We start from the raw sequence: 19,878 nt of genomic DNA, 5'->3' as shown, positions 1-19,878 counted from the left end.
GTTTGAGTATCAGATATTGATAGGAATGTTAAGCAACAAAGGTCCCTATTTATTGCTAGTGGGAGTGCCAAATGGTAGTAATTATTATAGCTAACTCATAGCACCTGCTGTGTGCCATATATTGTCCAAAATACTTTATATATAATGACTTCTTTAATCATCATAGCAACTGTGTGAAGTAGGTTTTATTATCACCCTCATTTTGCAAATTAGGAAACCTGGACAGAAAGAGCTGACTTAAGCATTAGATACAGTAGTAGATACAGTGCCTAGGGCCCATGATACTCTTAGGGACCCACAACATTTAAAAATTTATTTTAGGCTGGGCGCAGTGGCTCACACCTGTAATCCCAGCACTTTGGGAGGCCGAGGTGGGCGGATCACCTGAGGTCAGGAGTTCGAGACCAGCCTGGCCAACATGGTGAGACCCTGTATATACTAAAAATACAAAAATTAGCCAGGCATGGTGGCGGGCACCTGTAATCCCAGCTACTCAAGAGGCTGAGGCAGGATAATCGCTTGAGCCCGGGAGGCAGAGGTTGCAGTGAGCCATGATCATGCCACTGCACTCCAGCCTGGGCGACAGAGTGAGACTCCATCTCAAAAAAAAAAAAATTATTTTAAAATCAAAAGAAAAGAGGGGAAATATAGCTTTGGAAGACCAAGGCAGAAGGATCACTTAAGGCTAGGAGTTCAAGACCAGCCTGGGCAAGGCAAGACAGCAAGATCCCCATCTCTATAAAAGAAGAAGAAAGGAGGAGGAGGAGATAATTCAGCCTAAGTGGTGTTTATCTTTATTTTATACCAATATATCACAAAATATAATTTCATATATATTTATGAATGAAATGATCATGATTAGGATCATGTTTAAGTATCTCCTGTCCTGCCCTTTCAAGAAAACTATTTAAAGATGTTTCCAAACTCTTCCATATCTCTTCTCAGTGGTTTGTCACAATGCTTCTACAGTGCTATACAAAAGAAAGAGAAATGGTCCAGAGAAGTGTAGTGACTTATCCAAGGTGACACCACCAGAATGACTAAACGGGGCAGCTAAGAAGAGCCCCGTCCTTGATGCTGCCGAAAACCCCGCGTTTTTGAGCTCTTTCCTCCCAAACATAACATCAGCTTGCGGGTTTTTGCGTCCTCCCAGGACCACCTGTGTTGCTGTTTACTGAATATTTTTCTCTACACTGCCTTTTTTTTTTTTTTTTTTTTTGACAGAGTCTCTCTGTCACTCAGGCTGGATGCAGTGGCGAGATCATGGCTCACTGCAGCCTCCTCGACCTCCCGGCCTCAAGCGATCCTCCCACCTCAGCCTCCCGAGTAGCTGAGAATACAGGCATGAGCTACCGCACCCGGCCTACACCGACGTTTATAAACTTGGCGTCATTACGTTGTCATGAGCAGTGCAGAGGTAATCACAAAAACGTTTACCGTGGAAACAAAGCAAAGCTTCTTCAGATCTGCTGAGGTTCCCCTGACAGCCAGAGCCTCGAGTCGGCCTGCGTTGGTTTAGAAGGAACGTTCGGATTTGTTCCCAGGGTGTTACAGGCATCCAACAGAGCGTACCCTCGGAGGGACCGACAGGTAATTAGAGAGGGAATAACTCACATTCTCCCGGGCTCAGCCGCCACGCCCCGCCACGCCACGCCCCCTGCTGCACCACGCCCCCTCGCAGCCCCGCACTGCGCCTGCGCAGTAGCTCTTACGCCAGTTCGAGCCCCACCCCCTTTCAGAGCGAACATTGGCCTTGGGGGCGGGGCTTGGGCACAAGATGGCCGCTGCGCGCCCAGAGGCCCAGAGTCCGAGCTCACCGACCCCGGAGTCGCGATCCCAGGAGCCACTGGACCTGGTGCGGGCAAGGAAGGGGCCTGGGCGTGGGGCTCGAGGTGGGAGGAGGTCGTAGTGTAGGGGGCGGGTCCGGGGCGTGGCCTATGAGGGGGTGGGCGGGGGAGGTATTTAGTGCTATGGCCCTGGGGGTGGGGCTTCTTGGGGTTTCGCGAGGGGCGGGGCAGGAGAGGAGACTATGCCATGGTGGGCGGGGTGGGGAGGGACCTATGGGTGGTGGGCGGTGCCTGGATGGGGGCGGAGTCTGAGGACGGTGTTGTCTTGTGGGGCGGGTTTGGGTCCAGGGAAGGGGGCTTACCAGGGATAATTTGCATAATTTGGGTGGAGCCTTGTAAGGGGCGGGGCCTCATAAATTCTAGGGCTAATTCTAGGGTGGAAGGTTGGGAAGGTGACCCTGAAAAACGTGGGGGATTATGATTGGAGCACCTATGTTGGGGTAGGGGATAATTCTTCAAGGGTCTTAGTGATGCTTCTCGAATGCCCAAGGGAGAATTTGGGGGTAGAAGTGGGTGGTCTAGGTGACTTTGGAACTTCCTCCACGTTCCCCCACTCAGAATTAGACTAATTGAGGACATTCATTCATTCAACAAACATTTACTGAGCTCCTACTTCGGCTCTGTAAATAGAGAAGTGACCAAGACAGACAAGGGCTGTGTTCTTTTGGAGCCTGCAGTCTCTTGACAGCAGAGAGACAATAAAGGAGAGTTACTGTGATCTGTTCTATAAAGGAAATAAAAATTCAGCCAATTTCTATAAATTGAGCCAAGAGTGGGGGTGGGGCAGCTAAATTTAGACGAGAGAAGTCAGCTGGGTGCCGGCTTATGTTTAAGCTGGGGTCAGAGAGATAAGTGGAGCTACATCGCCACAGATATTATAGTGACGATTTGGGATAAGTCATTTGGAGCCATTGGAGGGTTTTGAGTGCGAAAAATGACTTGATCTGATTTACATTTTCAAAAGACCTTCAGGCTATTCCTGGGAGGTGGGTTACAAGCCAGCAGAAGTAGGAACAGAGATGCCCTTGGGTTTTTCAATTTTGGAGGCGCCAAGTGATGGGGCTTTAACTAGGGTGGAGGAGAAAAGGTGGGATCCATGATATATTTTGGACAGGAGAGGAAACGTTGATGAGGATACAACAGAATCCTGGAGGATGGGCCGGGCGCGGCGGCTCACGCCTGCAATCCCAGCACTTTAGGAGGCAGAGCCAGAAGGATCTCTTGAGCCCAGTAGTTGGAGACCAGCCTGGGCAACATAGTGGGACTCCCTCTACATTAAAAATAATAATAATAATTTTTGTTTGTTTTGCTGTCTAAGATGGAGTCTTGTTCTGTCGCCTGAGCTGGAGGGCAGTGGCATGATCACATCTCACTGCAACCTCCACCTCCTGGGTTCAAGCGATTCTCGTGTCTTAGTCTCCCGAGTAGCTGGGATTACAGGCAGCAGCCACAACACCTGGCTAATTTTTGCATTTTTAGTAGAAACGGTATTTGCCGTGTTGGCCAGGCTGGTTTCGAACTCCTGACCTCAGGTGATCTGCCTACCTCAGCCTCCCAATGTGCTGGTATTACAGGCCTAAGCCACCGTGCCCAGCCAGAAATAATTTTTTTTTTTTAACTAGCTGGATGTGGTGGTGCATGCCTGTAATCCCAGCTACTCAGGGAGATGAAGTGGGAAGATCGCTTGAGCCCAGGAGGTCAAGATTGCAATGAGCCACGATCGCGCCAGGGCAACAGAGTGAGGCCCTGTCTGAAAATAACCGAGGAGCCCAAGCTTTAATAATTGGGGCGTGCTGGGGCGGTCCTGAGGCAGATTCCACAGGCTCCTCTTTCTTCTCCTCTTGCCCAGGTCCTGGTGCCTGATGACTGCCGGCCTGGCACACCCCCGAGTGACCTCATCGAGATCCAGGTGGTGAAGGTGACGGACACCACGCTGGTCCCTGAGCCCCCGGAGCCAGGTTCTTTCCACTGTGCCTTGTGCCCTGCTGCCTTCCGGCTGGTTTCCGAGCTGCTGTTCCACGAACATGGCCACTTGGCTGGGGCCGAGGGAGGCGGGCAGGGTGGGGACCCGAGCCGGTGCCACGTGTGCGGCCACAGCTGCCCGGGCCCCGCCAGCCTGCGCGCGCACTACAGCTTGCACACGGGGGAGCGGCCCTACCGCTGCGCGCTCTGCCCCCGCGCCTTCAAGGCCTTGGCGCCCCTGCTCCGGCACCAGCACCGGCACGGGGTGGAGCCGGGCACCTCTCGGAGGCCTCCGGACGCAGCGGCCGTTGCAGAACAGAGGCCCGGGGTGGCCCCGGAGAGGGCGGAGGTGGTGATGGCGGCGGCGGCGGCGGGCGCAGCGGTGGGGAAGCCTTTTGCCTGCAGGTTCTGCGCCAAGCCCTTCCGCCGCTCCTCAGACATGCGAGACCACGAGCGCGTGCACACTGGCGAGCGGCCATACCATTGCGGCATCTGCGGCAAGGGCTTCACCCAGTCCTCGGTGCTTAGCGGCCACGCCCGCATCCACACTGGCGAGCGCCCGTTCCGCTGCACGCTCTGCGACCGCACCTTCAACAACTCCTCCAACTTCCGCAAGCACCAGCGCACCCACTTCCACGGGCCGGGGCCGGGGCTGGGAGACTCTGGAGGCCAGCTGGGCTCGTCGGCGGCTGAGGGGTCGGGGAGCGGGTGTGGGGTAGGGGACCCTGCGGAGGAGGGGCGGGGGGAGACCGCGAAGGTGAAGGTGGAGGCCGACCAGTAGGCTGCAGACCAGGGACATGGGTTAGTTAAGGCGGAGGTAGGAGGCCGACCCGGGGAGGGGGACGGGGGTGGGGAAACGGAGGCAGGGGACAGAAGAGGGGAGATTGGGGGAGAGATGACAGCTGCAGGGATGGTTGTGAGCCACTAGTGATGGAGAGCAGAGGGAGAGGGCCAGGCTCCAGACTCCCACACGCCCACACAGCACCTCTGCCAGGCCTAGGAGAGGACAGGTGCAGCTCTTGCAGCTCTGCGGGTGCGCGGCCAAAGGCAAGGCCCACGGGCTGGATGTCACTTCCCCGACTGCCTCTTGGTTGGCTTGTCCTTGTGCAAGACCCAGCCTGTCACGACAGAACCTGGGCACTTCAGAGGAGGAGCCAGGATCGAATGGAGGGGGGGAATTGGGGTCCACCATAGTGTTCTGCTCTGGTCCTCCATGGGTGGACCAGGATGGAGTCTCTTGCCTACCTCACTGCATTGCACTGGACCTGGGATGCCTATCCACCCTCAGGCAGAAGACACTTACCAGGTTATCTGTGAAGAGACTCTGGGATCCCATCACCTCAAAGCCAGAGGGTCCCCAAGTCACCGCTGAGAGCACCTGAGCCTCAAGGATGTAAGCCTGACCATAGGATCTTGACTCCAACAGCGGCAACCCCCACCCCCACCCCCACCCCAACCCCCATTGTGGTCCGTCCTTAACCCATCCACTCTTCTTCGGAGGCAACTGAGAACACATAAAGCAAGCAGCTACCTAGCATCCCCCTCCTAAAGCTTTAGACTCAGAGCCCAGGGTCCCCCACAAGCCTCAAGGTAGCCTAAGGTTTCTCTAATTTCCTCCACTCCCAGTTCGAAGCAAACAGCTTACTGCCTAGTCCCCGCCAATCCCAAGGGCGGGCGGGCTGGCTGATGGCAGCATGGTGGGCTGGCCTGGGTGTGGAGTGAAAGAGTCACTGTGGTGGGGGCGAGAGGAGGACTTGGGAGCTGGAGGTGTGACACCTTCAGTTCTGTTCCTATTAAAGGACCTTCTGAAGGGCTTCTCTGTCGCTCTTGTATTCGGATTGTCCGCTTTGGGGAGTTGGGGGAGGAGGGGGCCACACCATGGTTTTGCCACCAGCAGTGAGTTGCATCATATCTTCCTCCAAGCTTCTGTTTCCCCATCCTCAGAATGGGGGGTGAATAGGCCCCACTGTGGTTACGTGTTATGTGGTTCAGCTGTAGGAGAGGGGGGGTCAGGGAAGTTTGGCAAAAGCACACTCAATGTGCTTTGCATGCTTGTTGAGTGAGAGCCTCTGATTTGCACACCTTTCTGTTCACCCAGTGGGCCCCATGAGATAACTCACAGGCAACTCACAATGTGAACAGAACGCATTCCATTTTCCTCAAAGATACCTCCATGCTTCTGATGTCATTGGCACCACCACCCAAGCTGGATACCTGGGCAGGTTTAAACCTTCTTCATCCTCATTCTTATGTCCAATCCCTTATCAGTTTCCCTCAGTTGAGCCAGTTAATATCTTTGGAACTGGAACGTGTTTTCGGCATCACTACACTTGTAGACCAGCAGTGGTCTCGCACACAGCCAACTCACAGCAGTCCAGTGCCTGCATTTTTTTTTTTTTTTTTTTTTTTGAGATGGAGTTTTGCTCTTGTTGCCCAGGCTGGAGTCCAGTGGCACAATCTCTGCTCACTGCAACCTCTGCCTCCTGGATTCAAGCAATTCTGCCTCAGCCTCCTGAGTAGCTGGGATTACAGGTGGGCGCCATCACGCTCAGTTCATTTTTGTATTTTTAGTAGAGATGGGGTTTCATCATGTTGGCCAGGCTGGTCTCAAATTCCTTACCTCAGGTGATCTACTCGCCTCGGCCTCCCAAAGTGTTGGGATTACAGGCGTGAGCCACTGCGCCCGGCCACCTGCCCTCTTCATTCTCCATATGGCATCAACGCAGATCCTTGTCACCAAGCCACAGCTCCTTGTGGCTTTGAGACGATTTGGAAATGTGAATGCCTACAGGAGCTGGGTGAAAATGTAAATACACGAGCAAGACGGCCAGGTTCAAGGGGAAAATATCAGCAACATGAAATAATGGCGATTGCCACCAGGTCTCAGAATTGGTATTCAACAAATTGGAGAGTGCCTCTTCAGAAGAGGGTAACGGCTGCTCAGCTCCAGAACACAGGTTGGGTTGCCACATCTTCCAGTTTCTTTCAGAAGTTCCATTAGTTCACATTATGTAAAATCTTTTGATTTCCCAATGTTGGCAGTCAAGTCAAACTTTTTAAAAAATGCACAGACTAAACAAAAATGTGTTGGTGGTCATATTCGGCCCTGCAGCTGCCAGTTTCCAGCCTCTAGCCTATAAAATCACCCAAGCCCCACAGTTTGGAATTCAAGACCCTTCAGGGTTTAGCCCCCAAGAACCCAACCTCCAGCCATAGTAATTTGTCTTAAATGCTCCAGAATAGCAGGGTTTAGTTCAACACACTAAACTCTCCGCCTGGAAATCTTTGCCACTTCTTTTTTTTTTTTTTCATATTTATTTTTTTGAGATGGAGCCTTGCTCTGTCGCCCAGGATGGAGTGCAGTGGCATGATCTCGGCTCACTGCAAGCTCCGCCTTCTGGGTTCATGCCATTCTCCTGCCTCAGCCTCCCGTGTAGCTGGGACTACAGGCGCCCGCCACCTGCTCCCACCACCACACCTGGCTAATTTTTTGTATTTTTAGTAGAGACAGGGTTTCACCGTGTTAGCCAGGATGGTCTGGAGCTCCTGACCTCGTGATCCACCTGCCTCGGCCTCCCAAAGTGCTGGGATTACAGGCATGAGCCACCGTGCCCGGCCTCTTTGCCACTTCTTTACCTGGAAAACTCCAGTTGGTTTATGTCATCGTTCAGGGATCACCTTCTCCCCAAGAAGCTTTTCTAGCCCCCCTTCCACTCTGACAGGTGACTCCTCTGTGCTCCCTCAAGCCTTAGTGATACTTCCAAGTCCCTTACACTGTGAGGCTCCATTTCCATGTTACTGCTGAACCCTGAACCCTGGAGGCACTGGCACAACGTCTGTCTCATGCTGGGTCTTCAGCATTAAAACATGGAGCCACACAGGGTAGCTGCTCTCCCATGGGTCACACAGGACTCACCCAAGCAGCGCTCTTACCTAGTTTCATCTTCAAGTTTCTTTTTTTCCTTTTTTTTTTTTTTTTTTGAGATGGAATCTCGCTCTTGTCGCCTAGGCTGGAGTGCAGTGGCGCAATCTCAGCTTACTGCAACCTCCACCTCCTGGGTTCAAGTGATTCTCCTGCCTCAGCCTCCCGCGTAGCTGGGATTACAGGCGCATGCCACCACGCCCAGCTAATTTTTGTACTTTTAGTAGAAAGGATGGTTCACCATGTTGGCCAGACTGGTCTCGAACTCCTGACCTCAGGTGATCTGCTCGCCTTGGGCTCCCAAAGTACTGGGATTACAGGTATGAGTCACTGCACCTGGCCTCATCTTCAAGTTTCTGTACTGAAGTACTCTGGGACTGAAGTCCAAATTATTTATTTGTTGAGATGCAGTCTCACTCTGTTGCCCAGGCTGGATGCAGTGGTGCGATCTCAGCTCACTGCAATCTCTGCCTCCTGAGTTCAAGTGATTCTCCTGCCTCAGCCTCCTGAGTAGCTGGGATTACAGGCGCCCACCACCATGTCCAGATAAGTTTTGTATTCTTAGTAGAGATGGGGTTTCACCACTTTGGCCAGGCTGGTCTCAAACGCCTGACCTCAAGTGATCTGTCCGCCTCGGCCTCCCAAAGTGCTGGGATTATAGGCGTGAACCACCAGGCCTGGCCTGGAGTCCAAATTCTGTGGATTTTTGAGATGTCCCTGGAGCACCTTTGTTCTTCAGGACCCCAGGCCCTTCTTCTAACAAATGAGATAACTAAACACACATTGCCAGGCATACATCTCGCTGTTCCCAGAGCCAACATGAGCTGTGAACGGGCTTTTGAATCTCCCAATCATTATCCTGGAGGACAAGTGCTAAGAGGGAGCTGTATCATGACCATCAGTCTGCACATGGTTGTGAGGCAGCCACGGCAGCCAGATGGGAGTTCTCTTTCGTGTTACTTGAGGCCAAGGGGCACGTCCAATTCATCTGTTTCCCCAGTGCCCAGCTCAGGGCCTGGCAGGCAGGAGGCCTCTGGAAGTGGTGGTGGAGTGAACAAAGGCTGAAAGCATCAGGAAGGGGAAGAGTCGGGGCATGTTAAGTCAGTTCCTGAGAGCAGACACTTACCTGTCTTGTCCATCTCCATTTGCCCAGCTCAGACTAACGCTGGGAATACAGCAAATCCTCAGTAAGTCCCTGTTGAATGAGAGTGAGTGAGAGACAGAGGCGCCCGGCATCAAAACTGCAGAGGAAACAAGTTTTAACTTTGTGCTTTGCCACCATGTGATCCCCACTCTCCCTGGGTGGGATGCAAGGATGGACTCCAGCGGCCCTCATGGTAAGATTTATTATTCTCCGCTCTGTACAAGCCGCGTCTGCCACCCCGCCCCCCACCCCCCCACCCCAAAAAGCACCCAGCACTCCCTTGTGCCCTCCCAACTCTGCTCATACTCCACTGTCCAGCCAGATTCCTAAGGAGGGGGAGGGGCGATTCAGACCCATCTCCGCCAAAACTTACTGGGGGCAGAGTGCTGCTGGGGCGGGGGCTGATGCGGGTCACAAACGAGGGTTGGACGGAGGATAGGGTTCAGTGTCTGATGGGATGAGGGGAGGGCAGAGAGATCGAGGATGGGAGTGATTCAGTCTTGAGCCTGTCGGGCGTGCGCCCTGAAGGTCGCCAGTCCGTCTGAAGTTCTGAAGGATGGGGCAACAGCGAGGAGGGGGGAAGAGTCTGATCAGTCCTGGGAGGTGGGAGTCCAGAAGGGGGCTTTTGATGGGAGTGGGATGGGAACCCCTCGGTCAGGCATCCTTCCCGGCCAAGGTGCCCGCCCCTGCTCCAGGCCCCCCGAGGTTCTCGGCCTTGTGCGCCAGGCGGTGTTTCTTGAGGCCGTAGGTGTTGGCGAAGCCCTCGCCGCAGGAGGAGCAGCGGAAGGGCCGGCCGCCCTGGTGGGCAGCCAGGTGCTTACGGAAGTAGCCGGGATCCTTGAAGGCCTTGAGGCAGGCGGGGCAGCGGAGCTCGGGCCGCGGCGGCTCATGGGCGCGCTGGTGGCGCAGCACGGAGCTCAGGTAGAAGAAGCCCTTGCCGCAGTGCTCACAGCGGTAGGCGCGCTCGCCCAGGTGCAGCCGCTGGTGCTCCAGCAGGTTGGAGCGGTAGCGGAAGGTCTTGCCACAGGCGCTGCAGCGCTGGGGCCGGGCCACAGCGTGCAGCCGCCGGTGCTCTGCCAGGCTGGACGACTGCGCGAAGCGCTTGGCGCACACGCCGCACTTGAAGGCCCGCTCGCCAGTGTGCACCACGCGGTGCTGCCGCAGGTACCAGGAGCGCAGGAAGCCTCGGCCGCACACGCCACATCGGTACGGCCGCTGTTCCGTGTGGCAGCGCTGGTGGCGCATCAGCAGGGCTGCCTCCCAGAAGCGCTTCCCGCACACCGGGCAGCGGAAACCCCGCTTCTGCCGATGGCTGCGGCGGTGTAGGAGCAAGTCGTAGGCGCCCGCGAAGCTCTGGCCGCAGAGGCCGCAGCCCAGGGTCCGTCGCACCAGGTGCACGTACTTGTGAGTCACGAGGCCCAGGAAGTGCTTGAAACTCTGGCCGCACGTGGCACAGCTGAAGCGCTCGGGGCCGGAACTGGCACCCCCGCCAGCACCTGCCACCGCCGCCCCGCCTGCGTCCTCACCCCCAGACACCCCTGCCAGTGCCGCCACGGCCGCCCCCACCTCCCCCGCCAGCCCGTTGTCCAGCACGCTGGCCGCATCCGTGCCGCTGGAGCCGTCCGGGGGCTGCAGGCCGCCGGGTGCGGGCGGGAGCAGGCGCTCGGGGGCGGCCTGGTGGACCAGCTTGTGCCACATGAGGTTCTCGATGAAGCCGAAGGTCTTGCCGCAGGCGTCGCAGCCGTATGGCTTCTCTGCCATGTGGACCTCCTTGTGACTCATGACGTGAAAGAGATCCGGGAAGTGCTCGCCGCAGTCCGAGCAGGCGTAGCTCAGCCCATCGGTGGGCCCTGCAGACGTGCCCGAGGCCCCGGGCCCACAGGCCCCCGGTGTGCCTTGGGTGGAGGGGAGGCCGGCTGCCCCGGCCAGGGCGCAGGGCAGCTGGAGCCGGTGCACCTGGCGGTGGCGGGTGAGGCTCTGCGGGTAGCCGAAGACCTTGCCGCAGAGCTCGCACTTGTAGGGCCGCTCGCGCGTGTGCACCACGTGATGCTTGCTCAAGTGGAAGGATTCGCGGAAGCGCTTCCCACACACGGGGCACTGGTGCGGCTTCTCGCCCGTGTGGATGCGCTCATGGCGCTTCAGGGTCTCGCGGCGCCCGAAGCCGCGCCCGCAGATGCCGCAGCAGAACGTCTTTCCCGGGACGCTGGCGCCCGAGCCTCCCGCCCCGCTGGTCCCCGCGCCGCCGAGCAGCAGCGGGTGAGCGCCCAGGAGCGGGACGGGCACAGCGCCGTACACCACCGCCGCCGCGGCCGCCGCCGCCTTCTCGCTGTCTGTGGTGGGAGGGTCGGGGGGCAGGAGGTACGGGCCTGGGGGGAAGGTGGGCGGGGGCTGCGGGGCCGAGGACGCCCCGTCCTTGGGCGCCTCCGCAGCGGCAGCGGGCGGGGCGTGGGCGGCCTTGTGGCGGAGCAGGCTCTGCGGCGCCGAGTAGGACTTGCCGCACAGGTCGCAGGGGTACACGGGCCGAGGCCCCCCGGCGCCCGCCCCCGCGTGGGCCGCCTGGTGCTTGAGGAGGTAGGAGGCATCGCGGAAGGCTTTCCCGCAGATGCCGCAGGGCAGGCGCAGGAGGTCGGCCGAGTGCGTCTTCACGTGGCGCTTCAGACTCTCCCTGCGGTTGAAGCTTTTGCTGCACACGGAGCAGGAGAAGGGCTTCTCGCCCGTGTGGATGATCTGGTGCTGGTGGAGGTGACTGGGCTTCTTGAAAACCTTCCAGCAGAGTGGGCAGGCGAACGGGCCATCGCCACCCCCGGTGGCAGGAGGGGGCACCCCAACACCAGCAGGGGCGGCGCTCCCGTCTGCGGAGGGGGCAGGCGCCACGGGCGTGGCTGGAGGGCCCGAGGACACCGTGGAGGGGGCGGCGGCGGTGGCAGCGCTGGCAGCGGGTGCTGGGAGGCCCAGCGGCGGGAGCTGGGGGCCGGGCTGGGGCGGGCCCCCCGCGGCCGGTGGCACGTCCTTGTGGCAGCGGCGGTGGCGGATGAGGCTGGACACGTGGTTGTAGGTGCGGCCGCAGACGCCGCATTCGTAGGGCCTCTCCCCCGAGTGCACCAGCATGTGCTGGACCAGATGCGAGGACTGCTTGAAGGACTTCTGGCACACGCCGCAGGGGAAGCGCCGCTCCATCAGGTACTTCAGTCTCCGGAAGTAGCCCTTGTCGTCCTTGGTGGGGTCGCAGGCCGCCGCCGCGGGGGGTCCTGGCGGGGTCTGCGAGGGGGCAGGAAGCGGCCCTGGGGCCCCCGCGGGAGCGCCCAGCCCAGGCGTCACCCCCGGCCCGGACGCGGGCCCTCCTCGCTTCAGGTTCCCAAACAAGTGCTGGTGTCCCGAGAGGTCCACGATGCCCCACTGCGGAGTGGGGAAAGCAGCGTCAAAGAGGGGAGGAGGGGGCGCCCCGAAGGCGGGCGGCAGGGGCGGATCGGGCTTCTTGGCTTGGGAAGAGGAAGAGGACGAAGATGACGAGGAGGACGAAGAGGAGGAGGAGGAGGACGAGGACGAGGACGAGGAGGGCACCTCTGCCTTGGGCTTGAAGGTGGACTGGGGCGGGTAGTCATACTGCGGGGGAGGGGGCTGCGGCGGGGGCTGCGGCGGGGGGCCGGGGGCGCAGGGCAGGGCCGCCACCGCCTTGGCGTGTTCCCCATACAGTTCCATGGGCTCGAAGCGCTGGTGGTTGAGGAATTCCAGGAAGTCGAAGGGGTAGCTCTGGAAGTGCACCCCGTCCTCGCCCCCGATGCCGCTGCTCCCGCCACCCCCGGCGCCGCTGCCCGCTGGGTTCGCCTCCATCTCCGGCGGGTGGGAGACGGGAGACCCTGTGAAGAGGAGGACGGGGCTGAGGACACGGCCGCGGCGCTGGGTCTCCCCGCAGGTGAAGGGAGCTGTGCGCCCACTCATCCATCCTTGTGCGGATCACCCCCTCGCCTTCCAGGTTTAGGCTTCCAGTGCCTCTGCCTGTCCACCCCAAAGGGCGGCCCTTCCTCTTGGCTCCCTGGCCCCAGGACTCTCCTACTCACCTTCACCTTCCCTCTCTGTGTTCTCAACTCCCACCCACTCCCCACCTCTTTTCCTTCTCTAATTCCTTCCATCTCTCCCCATCTTTTCTGGGGTCCTGACACAGCTTTGTAGAGGGGACCCTCTCCTCCACACCACCTGCAGGCCCTCTACTTTATTATTTGTAGAAACGGGGTTTTGCTTTGTTGCCCAGGCTGGTCTGAAACTCCTGGACTCACGCCATCCTCCAGCCTCCACCTCCCAAAGTGCTGGGTGATTACAGATGTGAGGCAGCGCGCTGGCCTGGGCCGTCTCTACTTTCTCTCCTTTTCAGACTCCAATTGTCCAAGCATCCTGGGGGCCTCTGGACTCAGTTTTCTTTCCAAACCCTCTCAGACTCTCTGCTGTCTCTCCATACTCCTGCACCCTACCCCACCCACAGCCCTCCGTCCTCATCCCTTCAGGTTTTATCCTAAAATGAGCATAATGATAAGGGGAATCACAGTTTCTATCAGCGTAATTAGGAGGGAGGACTCTGGGGCCAGAATCAAATGTAAGCCCTGCCACTTTCTAGCTGTGTGGCCACGGGCAAGTGACTGAACCTCTCTGTGCCTCCATTTCCTCATCTACACCTGGGGACCACAAAGCACATGCCTACCTCACAGGACTGTGAGGATTCAACACACACATATGTGCAAGGCTCTTAGGGGGCGGTTCCTGGCACTCTGTAAGCACTCAGTACATAGAAGGTATGGACTGGGCACAGTGGCTGACAGCTGTCATCCCAGCACTTTGGGAGGCTGAGGCAGGAGAGCTGCTTGAGCCCGGGAGGTGAAGGCTACAATGAGCTGTGATCACATCACTGTACTCCAGCCTGGGTGACAGAGCAAGACCTTGGCTCTAAAAACTAAAATTAAAAAATTGAAGATATGATACTGTTATCACTGTTACTACTAGTAGTAGAAATGGGGAAGTCAGGACAAGCCTAGAGAACTGAAAAAAGTCAGTATGGGGAGTGCACTCTTTTAATATTAATAGACGGTAGAAAGGAGAATTTGCTTGCCTGGGAGAAACAAATTCCAGCAAGGGGGCTGGCATATAGTCAGAAGGTGGTCTGATACAATCAAAACACAGACCCTGGGCTTGGACAGACCTGGGTTCAAATCCCATCTCCACTGGGATCCACACTTTCTCCATGTTTAAAATGGGGGGACCCCTATACCGCAGGGAGATTCAACAGGGTTGGAACAGAACGTAATGAAACACATGCATCAGCAGAACGCACTCAACCCCCTGAGCTATTTGTACCATCCATGACATCACACACCTGGGCTAAGCCTAGCAACAGAAGCAGGGAGCTTGAGTTCCATCCTTGCCCTTAGTGGGGCTTCTCCTGACCCCCCCCATGTCCTTGCCCTTAGTGGGGCTTCTCCTGACCCTCCACCCCCGGCATCATTCTCTGGCACCTCCTTTACACGACTTTTCATTCCAGATGGCAGGTATCCGTGTGTGTACCCCACACCACACCAGACCCTCAGCACCCGTAACTGATCTCCGAGTTCTTGGTCTACTTGCTGGCCTGGGGAAGCACCTCCACCAAGTGGGCGGAGGGTGAGTGGGTGAAGGGCCCATGAGGTCTGACCCGCTTCCTGTCCATCATCCCTACCCGATGGGGGCCAGGCTCTAAGCCCAGCCCACTATGGGGGTCAAGGGGGTTCCTACCAAGGCCTGGACCCTTTATCCTCTATCCATCGGGCTGCTCTCTCCTCCCACAGGTGAGGGGTGAGTGTCTCTTCCACCCCCACCCCAAACGCCATCCTGGAGTGAGATATTTTTAGTCTCCAGCTCCGGGTGTCCTTGTCCTTGGACAAGACTCAACATCCCATGCCCTTCACACCCCCTCCGTTTAATCTGATCTCCGGAAAGAGGACAGGCGTGGCTGGGGTGGTAATTGGAAGGCTGTAGGTGGAACCTAAGTTGGGGAGACAGCTCTGGAGGGGGCTGACTGGCCAGGGAGGCAAACACAGGCCATAAGGATGCAGGGAATAGGGGGTGATTTAGGGCACTATGGGGAGGGAGGGCAAGAGTGTTTGGGGAAAGAAGCCCCTGACTAGCTTGTCTCCACTAGAGCACAGGTTAATCATAGCTGTCACTGATTGGACATCTCCTAGAGGCCCGCCACGGTTCTAAGCACGTTACACATATTAATTCACTGACTCCCCACAACTCTAAATAGGGGCAGCTGTTCCCGCCGTTGGGTAAATTAGAAAACTAAGGCACTAAGGCATGGAGAGGCAAAGTGAGTTGCCATGGTCACGGAGTAAGAGTCTGGATCAATGGGCTTGAACCCCATTCCCACCCTTGCCCCCACAGCAGTGTTTCACTGGGCTGTTCCCTGAGTGAACAAAGGTGAGGGGAGAACTATCAGGATAAGAGCTTTATTTAGGGATGTCTTCTGGGTTATGAGGGGTGTCTATACAAGGGGCCTGGTGGGAGAGGGTGGTGGTTACTTTCTCTTCTGCCTACAGTGTTCTTCGCCAGATTTCAACAAGACTCCCTCTGGAGCCTCCTTGGGTCTCTACTCAGCACTCCCCACCCCATCACTCTCCAGTCCCTCATCCAGCCGCAGGTGTTTCATTATAGTTATTGCCACCAACTCATGTCATTCCTTTTCTGTGTGTTTACTGTTTGGCCCCTCTCTAGGAAAGCAAGGACTTGGCCTGTCTTGCTCGCCCCTGTGACCCCAGCACTTAGCGTAGCACCTGGCCCAGTGTGGGTGCTTGACAAATATCTGCTGGTATGTGAAAAGGAAACACCACCTTCCTAAATTACCAATGGGTCCACAAAGAAATCATACATTAGAAAATGCTGGCCAGGTGCGGTGGCCCACACCTGTAATCCTGGCACTTTGGGAGGCCAAGGCGGGAGGATCACCTGAGGTTAGGAGTTCGACACCAGTCTGGCCTACATGGCGAAACCCCATCTCTACTAAAAATACAAAAATTAGCCAGGCTTGGTGGTGGGCGCCTGTAATCCCAGCTACTTGGGAGGCTGAGGCAGGAGAATCACTTGAACTCGGGAGGTGGAGGTTGCAGTGAGCCGAGATCGTGCCACTGCACTCCAGCCTGGGCAACAAGAGCGCAACTCCATCTCAAAAACACAAACAAACAAAAAGCAAAAAAAACTGCTTAGCAATTAATGAAAATGAAAACACAACATACCAAAGCTGAGGAGGTGCAGCCAAAGCAATGCTCAGAGGGAAATGCACAGCTGTGAATGTCTATCTTGATATTTGTGGAATGAACAAAGTGATGAGACTAAGCTGATCAAACTCCCAGAGGAACGGAGGGGGACATGTAGCAGAAATGGAGCTAAATGATCCCAGGAATTCCTGGGAGAAGCAATTCTGGGGACAGTGATGTTATGAGGAGGGCACTGAGGGCAGGGTGTGGAGATGCTGAAGGGGATACATCAGTGGTGGACAGAATTGATCAGGCTCATGATAATCTCCACTAGGAAACCAGAAACATTCCCTCTTTCATACAACTCAAGCCTAAACTGGTATCTTTTTAAGAGGGGATGTCATAGGAGGGTTTTATGCGGAGAGAAGCATGATGGGGAGGGACCCACCCCTCCACCACCACCACCAAGGGACAGGAGTCCCACAGCAAGTGTATTAACGGTTCACATTTATTGTTTGACCAGTTTGATATTTGTTATTGCCTGGAGGCAGCACAGTCCTGTACCATGACTGGGCCCATCTTATAAGTGGGGAAACTGAGGAGCAGCATGGGGAAGGCATTCCTCCAAGGTCATGTGGCCAATAAAGAGGAAAGCAGGTAACTGATTCCAGGTCTTTCTGATGCCAGACTGTGGGCCGTTCTGCTGCAACAACGCTGCCTTGTGATGAAATTCTGGTTTGTTAATAAAGAGTAACGTGCGCATATAACACTGGATGTGTGCTTTCTACCAGCCCAGCACTCTTGTAACTCTGATGTGTGTGAGCTCAACGAATCCTCCCAGTAACCCTAGAAGATGGTTACAAGCATTGACTCTGAAATACAAAGGAAGAGACTGAGGGCCAGAGAGGTAAATTAAACTTCCAAAGTCAGGCCAGGCATGGTGGCTCATGCCTGTAATGCCAGCACTTTGGGAGGCCAAGGTGGGTGGATCAACTATAGTCAGGAGTTCGAGACTAGCCTGGCCAATATATAGTGAAACCCCGTCTCTACTAAAAATAAAAAAATTAGCCGAGTGTGGTGGTGCACACCTGTAGTTCCAGCTAGTGGGGAAGCTGAGGCAGGATAATTGCTTGAGCCCAGGACACAGAGGTTGCAGTGAGCTCACGCCACTGCACTCCAGCCTGGGTGACAGAGTGAGACTCTGTTTCTCAAAAACAAACAAACAAACTTCCAAAGTCACATTGTTAACTAGTGGCAGGGCCAGTGGTTGAAGAAAGGCAGCAAGGCTCCAGAGTCCCATCACATGCTGTCTTTCAGTATTTCTCCCTCCAAAATGAAGGAGGACCCCCCCCATCCCACTTCATACTGAAAACATGCATTGCTCCACCCATCTCCCTGCCAACAAATCCCAAGTCTCTTGGCTTGACCCAAGACCAGAACAAGTCACCAACATTTGTTGACCTCTAACAAGCATTGTACTTAGGTGCCTTATGTGGCTTGTTTCATTCAAACTTCACAACAAATGTGTTATTATTATTCCCATTTTACTGACAGGAGGACTATAACCAAAGCATGTCTATCCTCGGTCCCAAACCAAACAGTAACCCCATCTCATTCAAAAGCCACAGTCCTGACTGGGCACAGTGGCTCACGCCTGTAATCCCAGCATTTTTGGAGGCCAAGGCAGGCGGATCACCTGAGGTCGGGAGTTTGAGACCAGCCTGACCAACATGGAGAAACCCCATCTCTACTAAAAATACAAAATTAGCTGGGTGTGGTGGCACATGCCTGTAATCCCAGCTACTCGGGAGGCTGAGGCAGGAGAATCACTTGAACCCGGGAGGCAGAGGTTGCAGTGAGCTAAGATCACACCACTGCACTCCAGCCTGGGCAACAAGAGCGAAACTCCTTTTCAAAAAAAAAAGCCACAGTCCTTACAATGACCTCCACAGTCTCCTGGCTGCTCTTCCCATGTGCCCACTCTATTCCTGCTGCAGGGCCTTTGCGCTGGCTGTTGCTGTTGCCTGTAATATTCTGACTCTCAGGCAACCATCTCGCTCACTCCTTCACCTCCTCCCCATCTTTGGTCAACTGTCTTCTCAATGAGCCTCTCAGTAACCAATGACCTGTCACCCAGGCCCACATCCTCATCTCCCTAACCCTGCTTCATTTCTCTCCTTACTGCTCAGCATCATTTATAACCTCACATAATCTACTTCTTTGCCTTGATTTTGTTGGTCTCCCCATCCAGATGATCGGCTTCCTGAAGGCAAGGATTTTTATCTCTTGCTCACTGTTCCATCCCCGGAACCTACAACAGTTCCTGGCTTGATACATTTTTGTTTGAAGAAGTGAATGAATGAGGCTAGGAAAGGAGGGAGTGATTTGCTCAAAGCTGTGAACCCCAGTGGAATCCAGGGCTCATCCTCCTAATCACTTCGCTCCTGGGGTTGGGGCGCTGTTAAGAGCAGCCCCCCAGTGGGCCACAGTTGTCCAGGAGAAGGGGACTTTTTACTCTTGTATAACTTTTTGGTGTGTGGCTTTTGGGAGGGACAAGATGACAAGACATAGGAAAATCCTGGGGGAGGCCATCCTGAACCACAGCCCCCCAGGTCTATCTCTTTATCCCATGATATTCTGAACACGCACATATACTCTTGGTTTTTGTTTTTATTTTTTTTTCACTGCAGCCTCGAACTCCTGGGCTCAAGCAGCCCTCCCACCTCAGCCTCCTGAATAGCTGGGACTACAGGTGCACACCAACCACCCCCAGCTTTTTTTTTTTTTTTTTCCTGTAAAGACAGGGTCTCACTATGTTGCCGAGGTTGGTCTTGAACTCCTGGCCTCCAGCGATCCTCCCACTTTGGCCTTCCCAACTGCTGGGATTACAGGCATGAGCCACCTCGCCTGGCCTGTATTTTGTCTTTTAATCATCTGCCCCCTCAACTAGCATATCCACTCCATGAGGACAGGGATTCTTGTCTATTTTGTTCTCTGTTGTACCCCCAATGTAAAGTAGGTGCTCATTAAACAGTTGTTCAACCAGTGTTTACGAATGAACGTATGAATGAATGAAGAACATTCTGGGCTCGGTAGAGCTGACAAAGGCTAGATAATTTATCCCAGTGCCCTCACCTCCAAAGCCTTTTGAGACCAAAGCTTCCTTCCTCTTGTTCTTGCCTTCAAATCTTCCACTCCACCCTCACCGGCCTCCCCTGCTGCTCCTCCACTCACCGTGCTCACCGCCACTTCAGGGCCTTTGCACTTGTTGTTCTTGCTGCCTGCTCACCCAGATCTTTGCATGGCTAAGCTGCCTCTCGTAATTCAGCTTTCACCTCTAAAGTAGTTCATCAGGCTCTCAGAGAACCCACAAAACCCCGTGTATCTTTGTCGACTCGTGTCTGATCAACTAGACTGAGACCCCGCACAGTGAGAACACGGTGTGTATCGACCCCCTTCGTGGCTGTATATTATACCCTTCAGCTAGAATAGTGAATATGCGTTCAACGCAGAAGGGATGCCTACGAGAAAAGAAGTCACACCCTAGTGAAGTCCAGGGTCTTCCCTAGGGAGTCCAGGACGATAGCCTGAGAGCTGGGTGAGAAGCTGCAGGTCAGGGCAACAGTTGTTCACGCCATAGGAAGAGGATGAGGCACATTCTGGGAAGGAAGGCTTCACCGCCTCACTGCGGGACACTGTTCTGTGGCAGAAGCAATGAAGACGGGCTGACCGCGATGAGGGTGGGGTGAGAGGAGGTACGGGAGTATTTCATGGGAGCCTGGAGCT

The 19,878-nt window shown here is 55.5% G+C and overlaps 2 protein-coding genes across 4 annotated transcripts; one reads left to right on the top strand and one right to left on the bottom strand.

Annotated features, from left to right (window-relative positions):
* Nucleotides 1-1,739: 1,739 nt before the first annotated feature.
* ZNF784 (zinc finger protein 784) lies at nt 1,740-8,999 on the top strand. Of its 3 annotated transcripts, XR_001711932.4 has the most exons (3): nt 1,740-1,855; nt 3,697-5,202; nt 8,885-8,999. XR_001711932.4 is itself a non-coding variant. In XM_009436459.4 (2 exons), the coding sequence occupies exons 1-2, from the start codon at nt 1,778-1,780 to the stop codon at nt 4,588-4,590; spliced, it is 972 nt and encodes a 323-aa protein (XP_009434734.1). In that variant the 5' UTR covers nt 1,740-1,777; the 3' UTR covers nt 4,591-5,623. The 3 variants fall into 3 exon arrangements, 2 of the variants coding, with proteins under 2 accessions (XP_009434734.1, XP_054529811.1); XM_009436459.4 differs by lacking the exon at nt 8,885-8,999 and having other exon boundaries at nt 3,697-5,623; XM_054673836.1 differs by lacking the exons at nt 1,740-1,855; nt 8,885-8,999 and adding an exon at nt 2,129-3,585 and having other exon boundaries at nt 3,697-5,623.
* Nucleotides 9,000-9,057: 58 nt separating this feature from the next.
* On the bottom strand, nt 9,058-12,706 carry ZNF865 (zinc finger protein 865). Its single transcript, XM_016936896.4, has one exon. It carries the CDS (start codon nt 12,704-12,706, stop codon nt 9,530-9,532), a length of 3,177 nt encoding a protein of 1,058 aa, XP_016792385.1. The 3' UTR covers nt 9,058-9,529.
* Between the last annotated feature and the right edge of the window lie 7,172 nt (nt 12,707-19,878).

The sequence above is a fragment of the Pan troglodytes genome, chromosome 20 (assembly GCF_028858775.2).
Source record: "Pan troglodytes isolate AG18354 chromosome 20, NHGRI_mPanTro3-v2.0_pri, whole genome shotgun sequence".
In the NCBI taxonomy this organism is placed as follows: Eukaryota; Metazoa; Chordata; class Mammalia; order Primates; family Hominidae; genus Pan; species Pan troglodytes.
The sequence above is the reverse complement of the archived record's forward strand: the minus strand, read 5'-3'. Positions and strand labels throughout refer to the sequence as shown.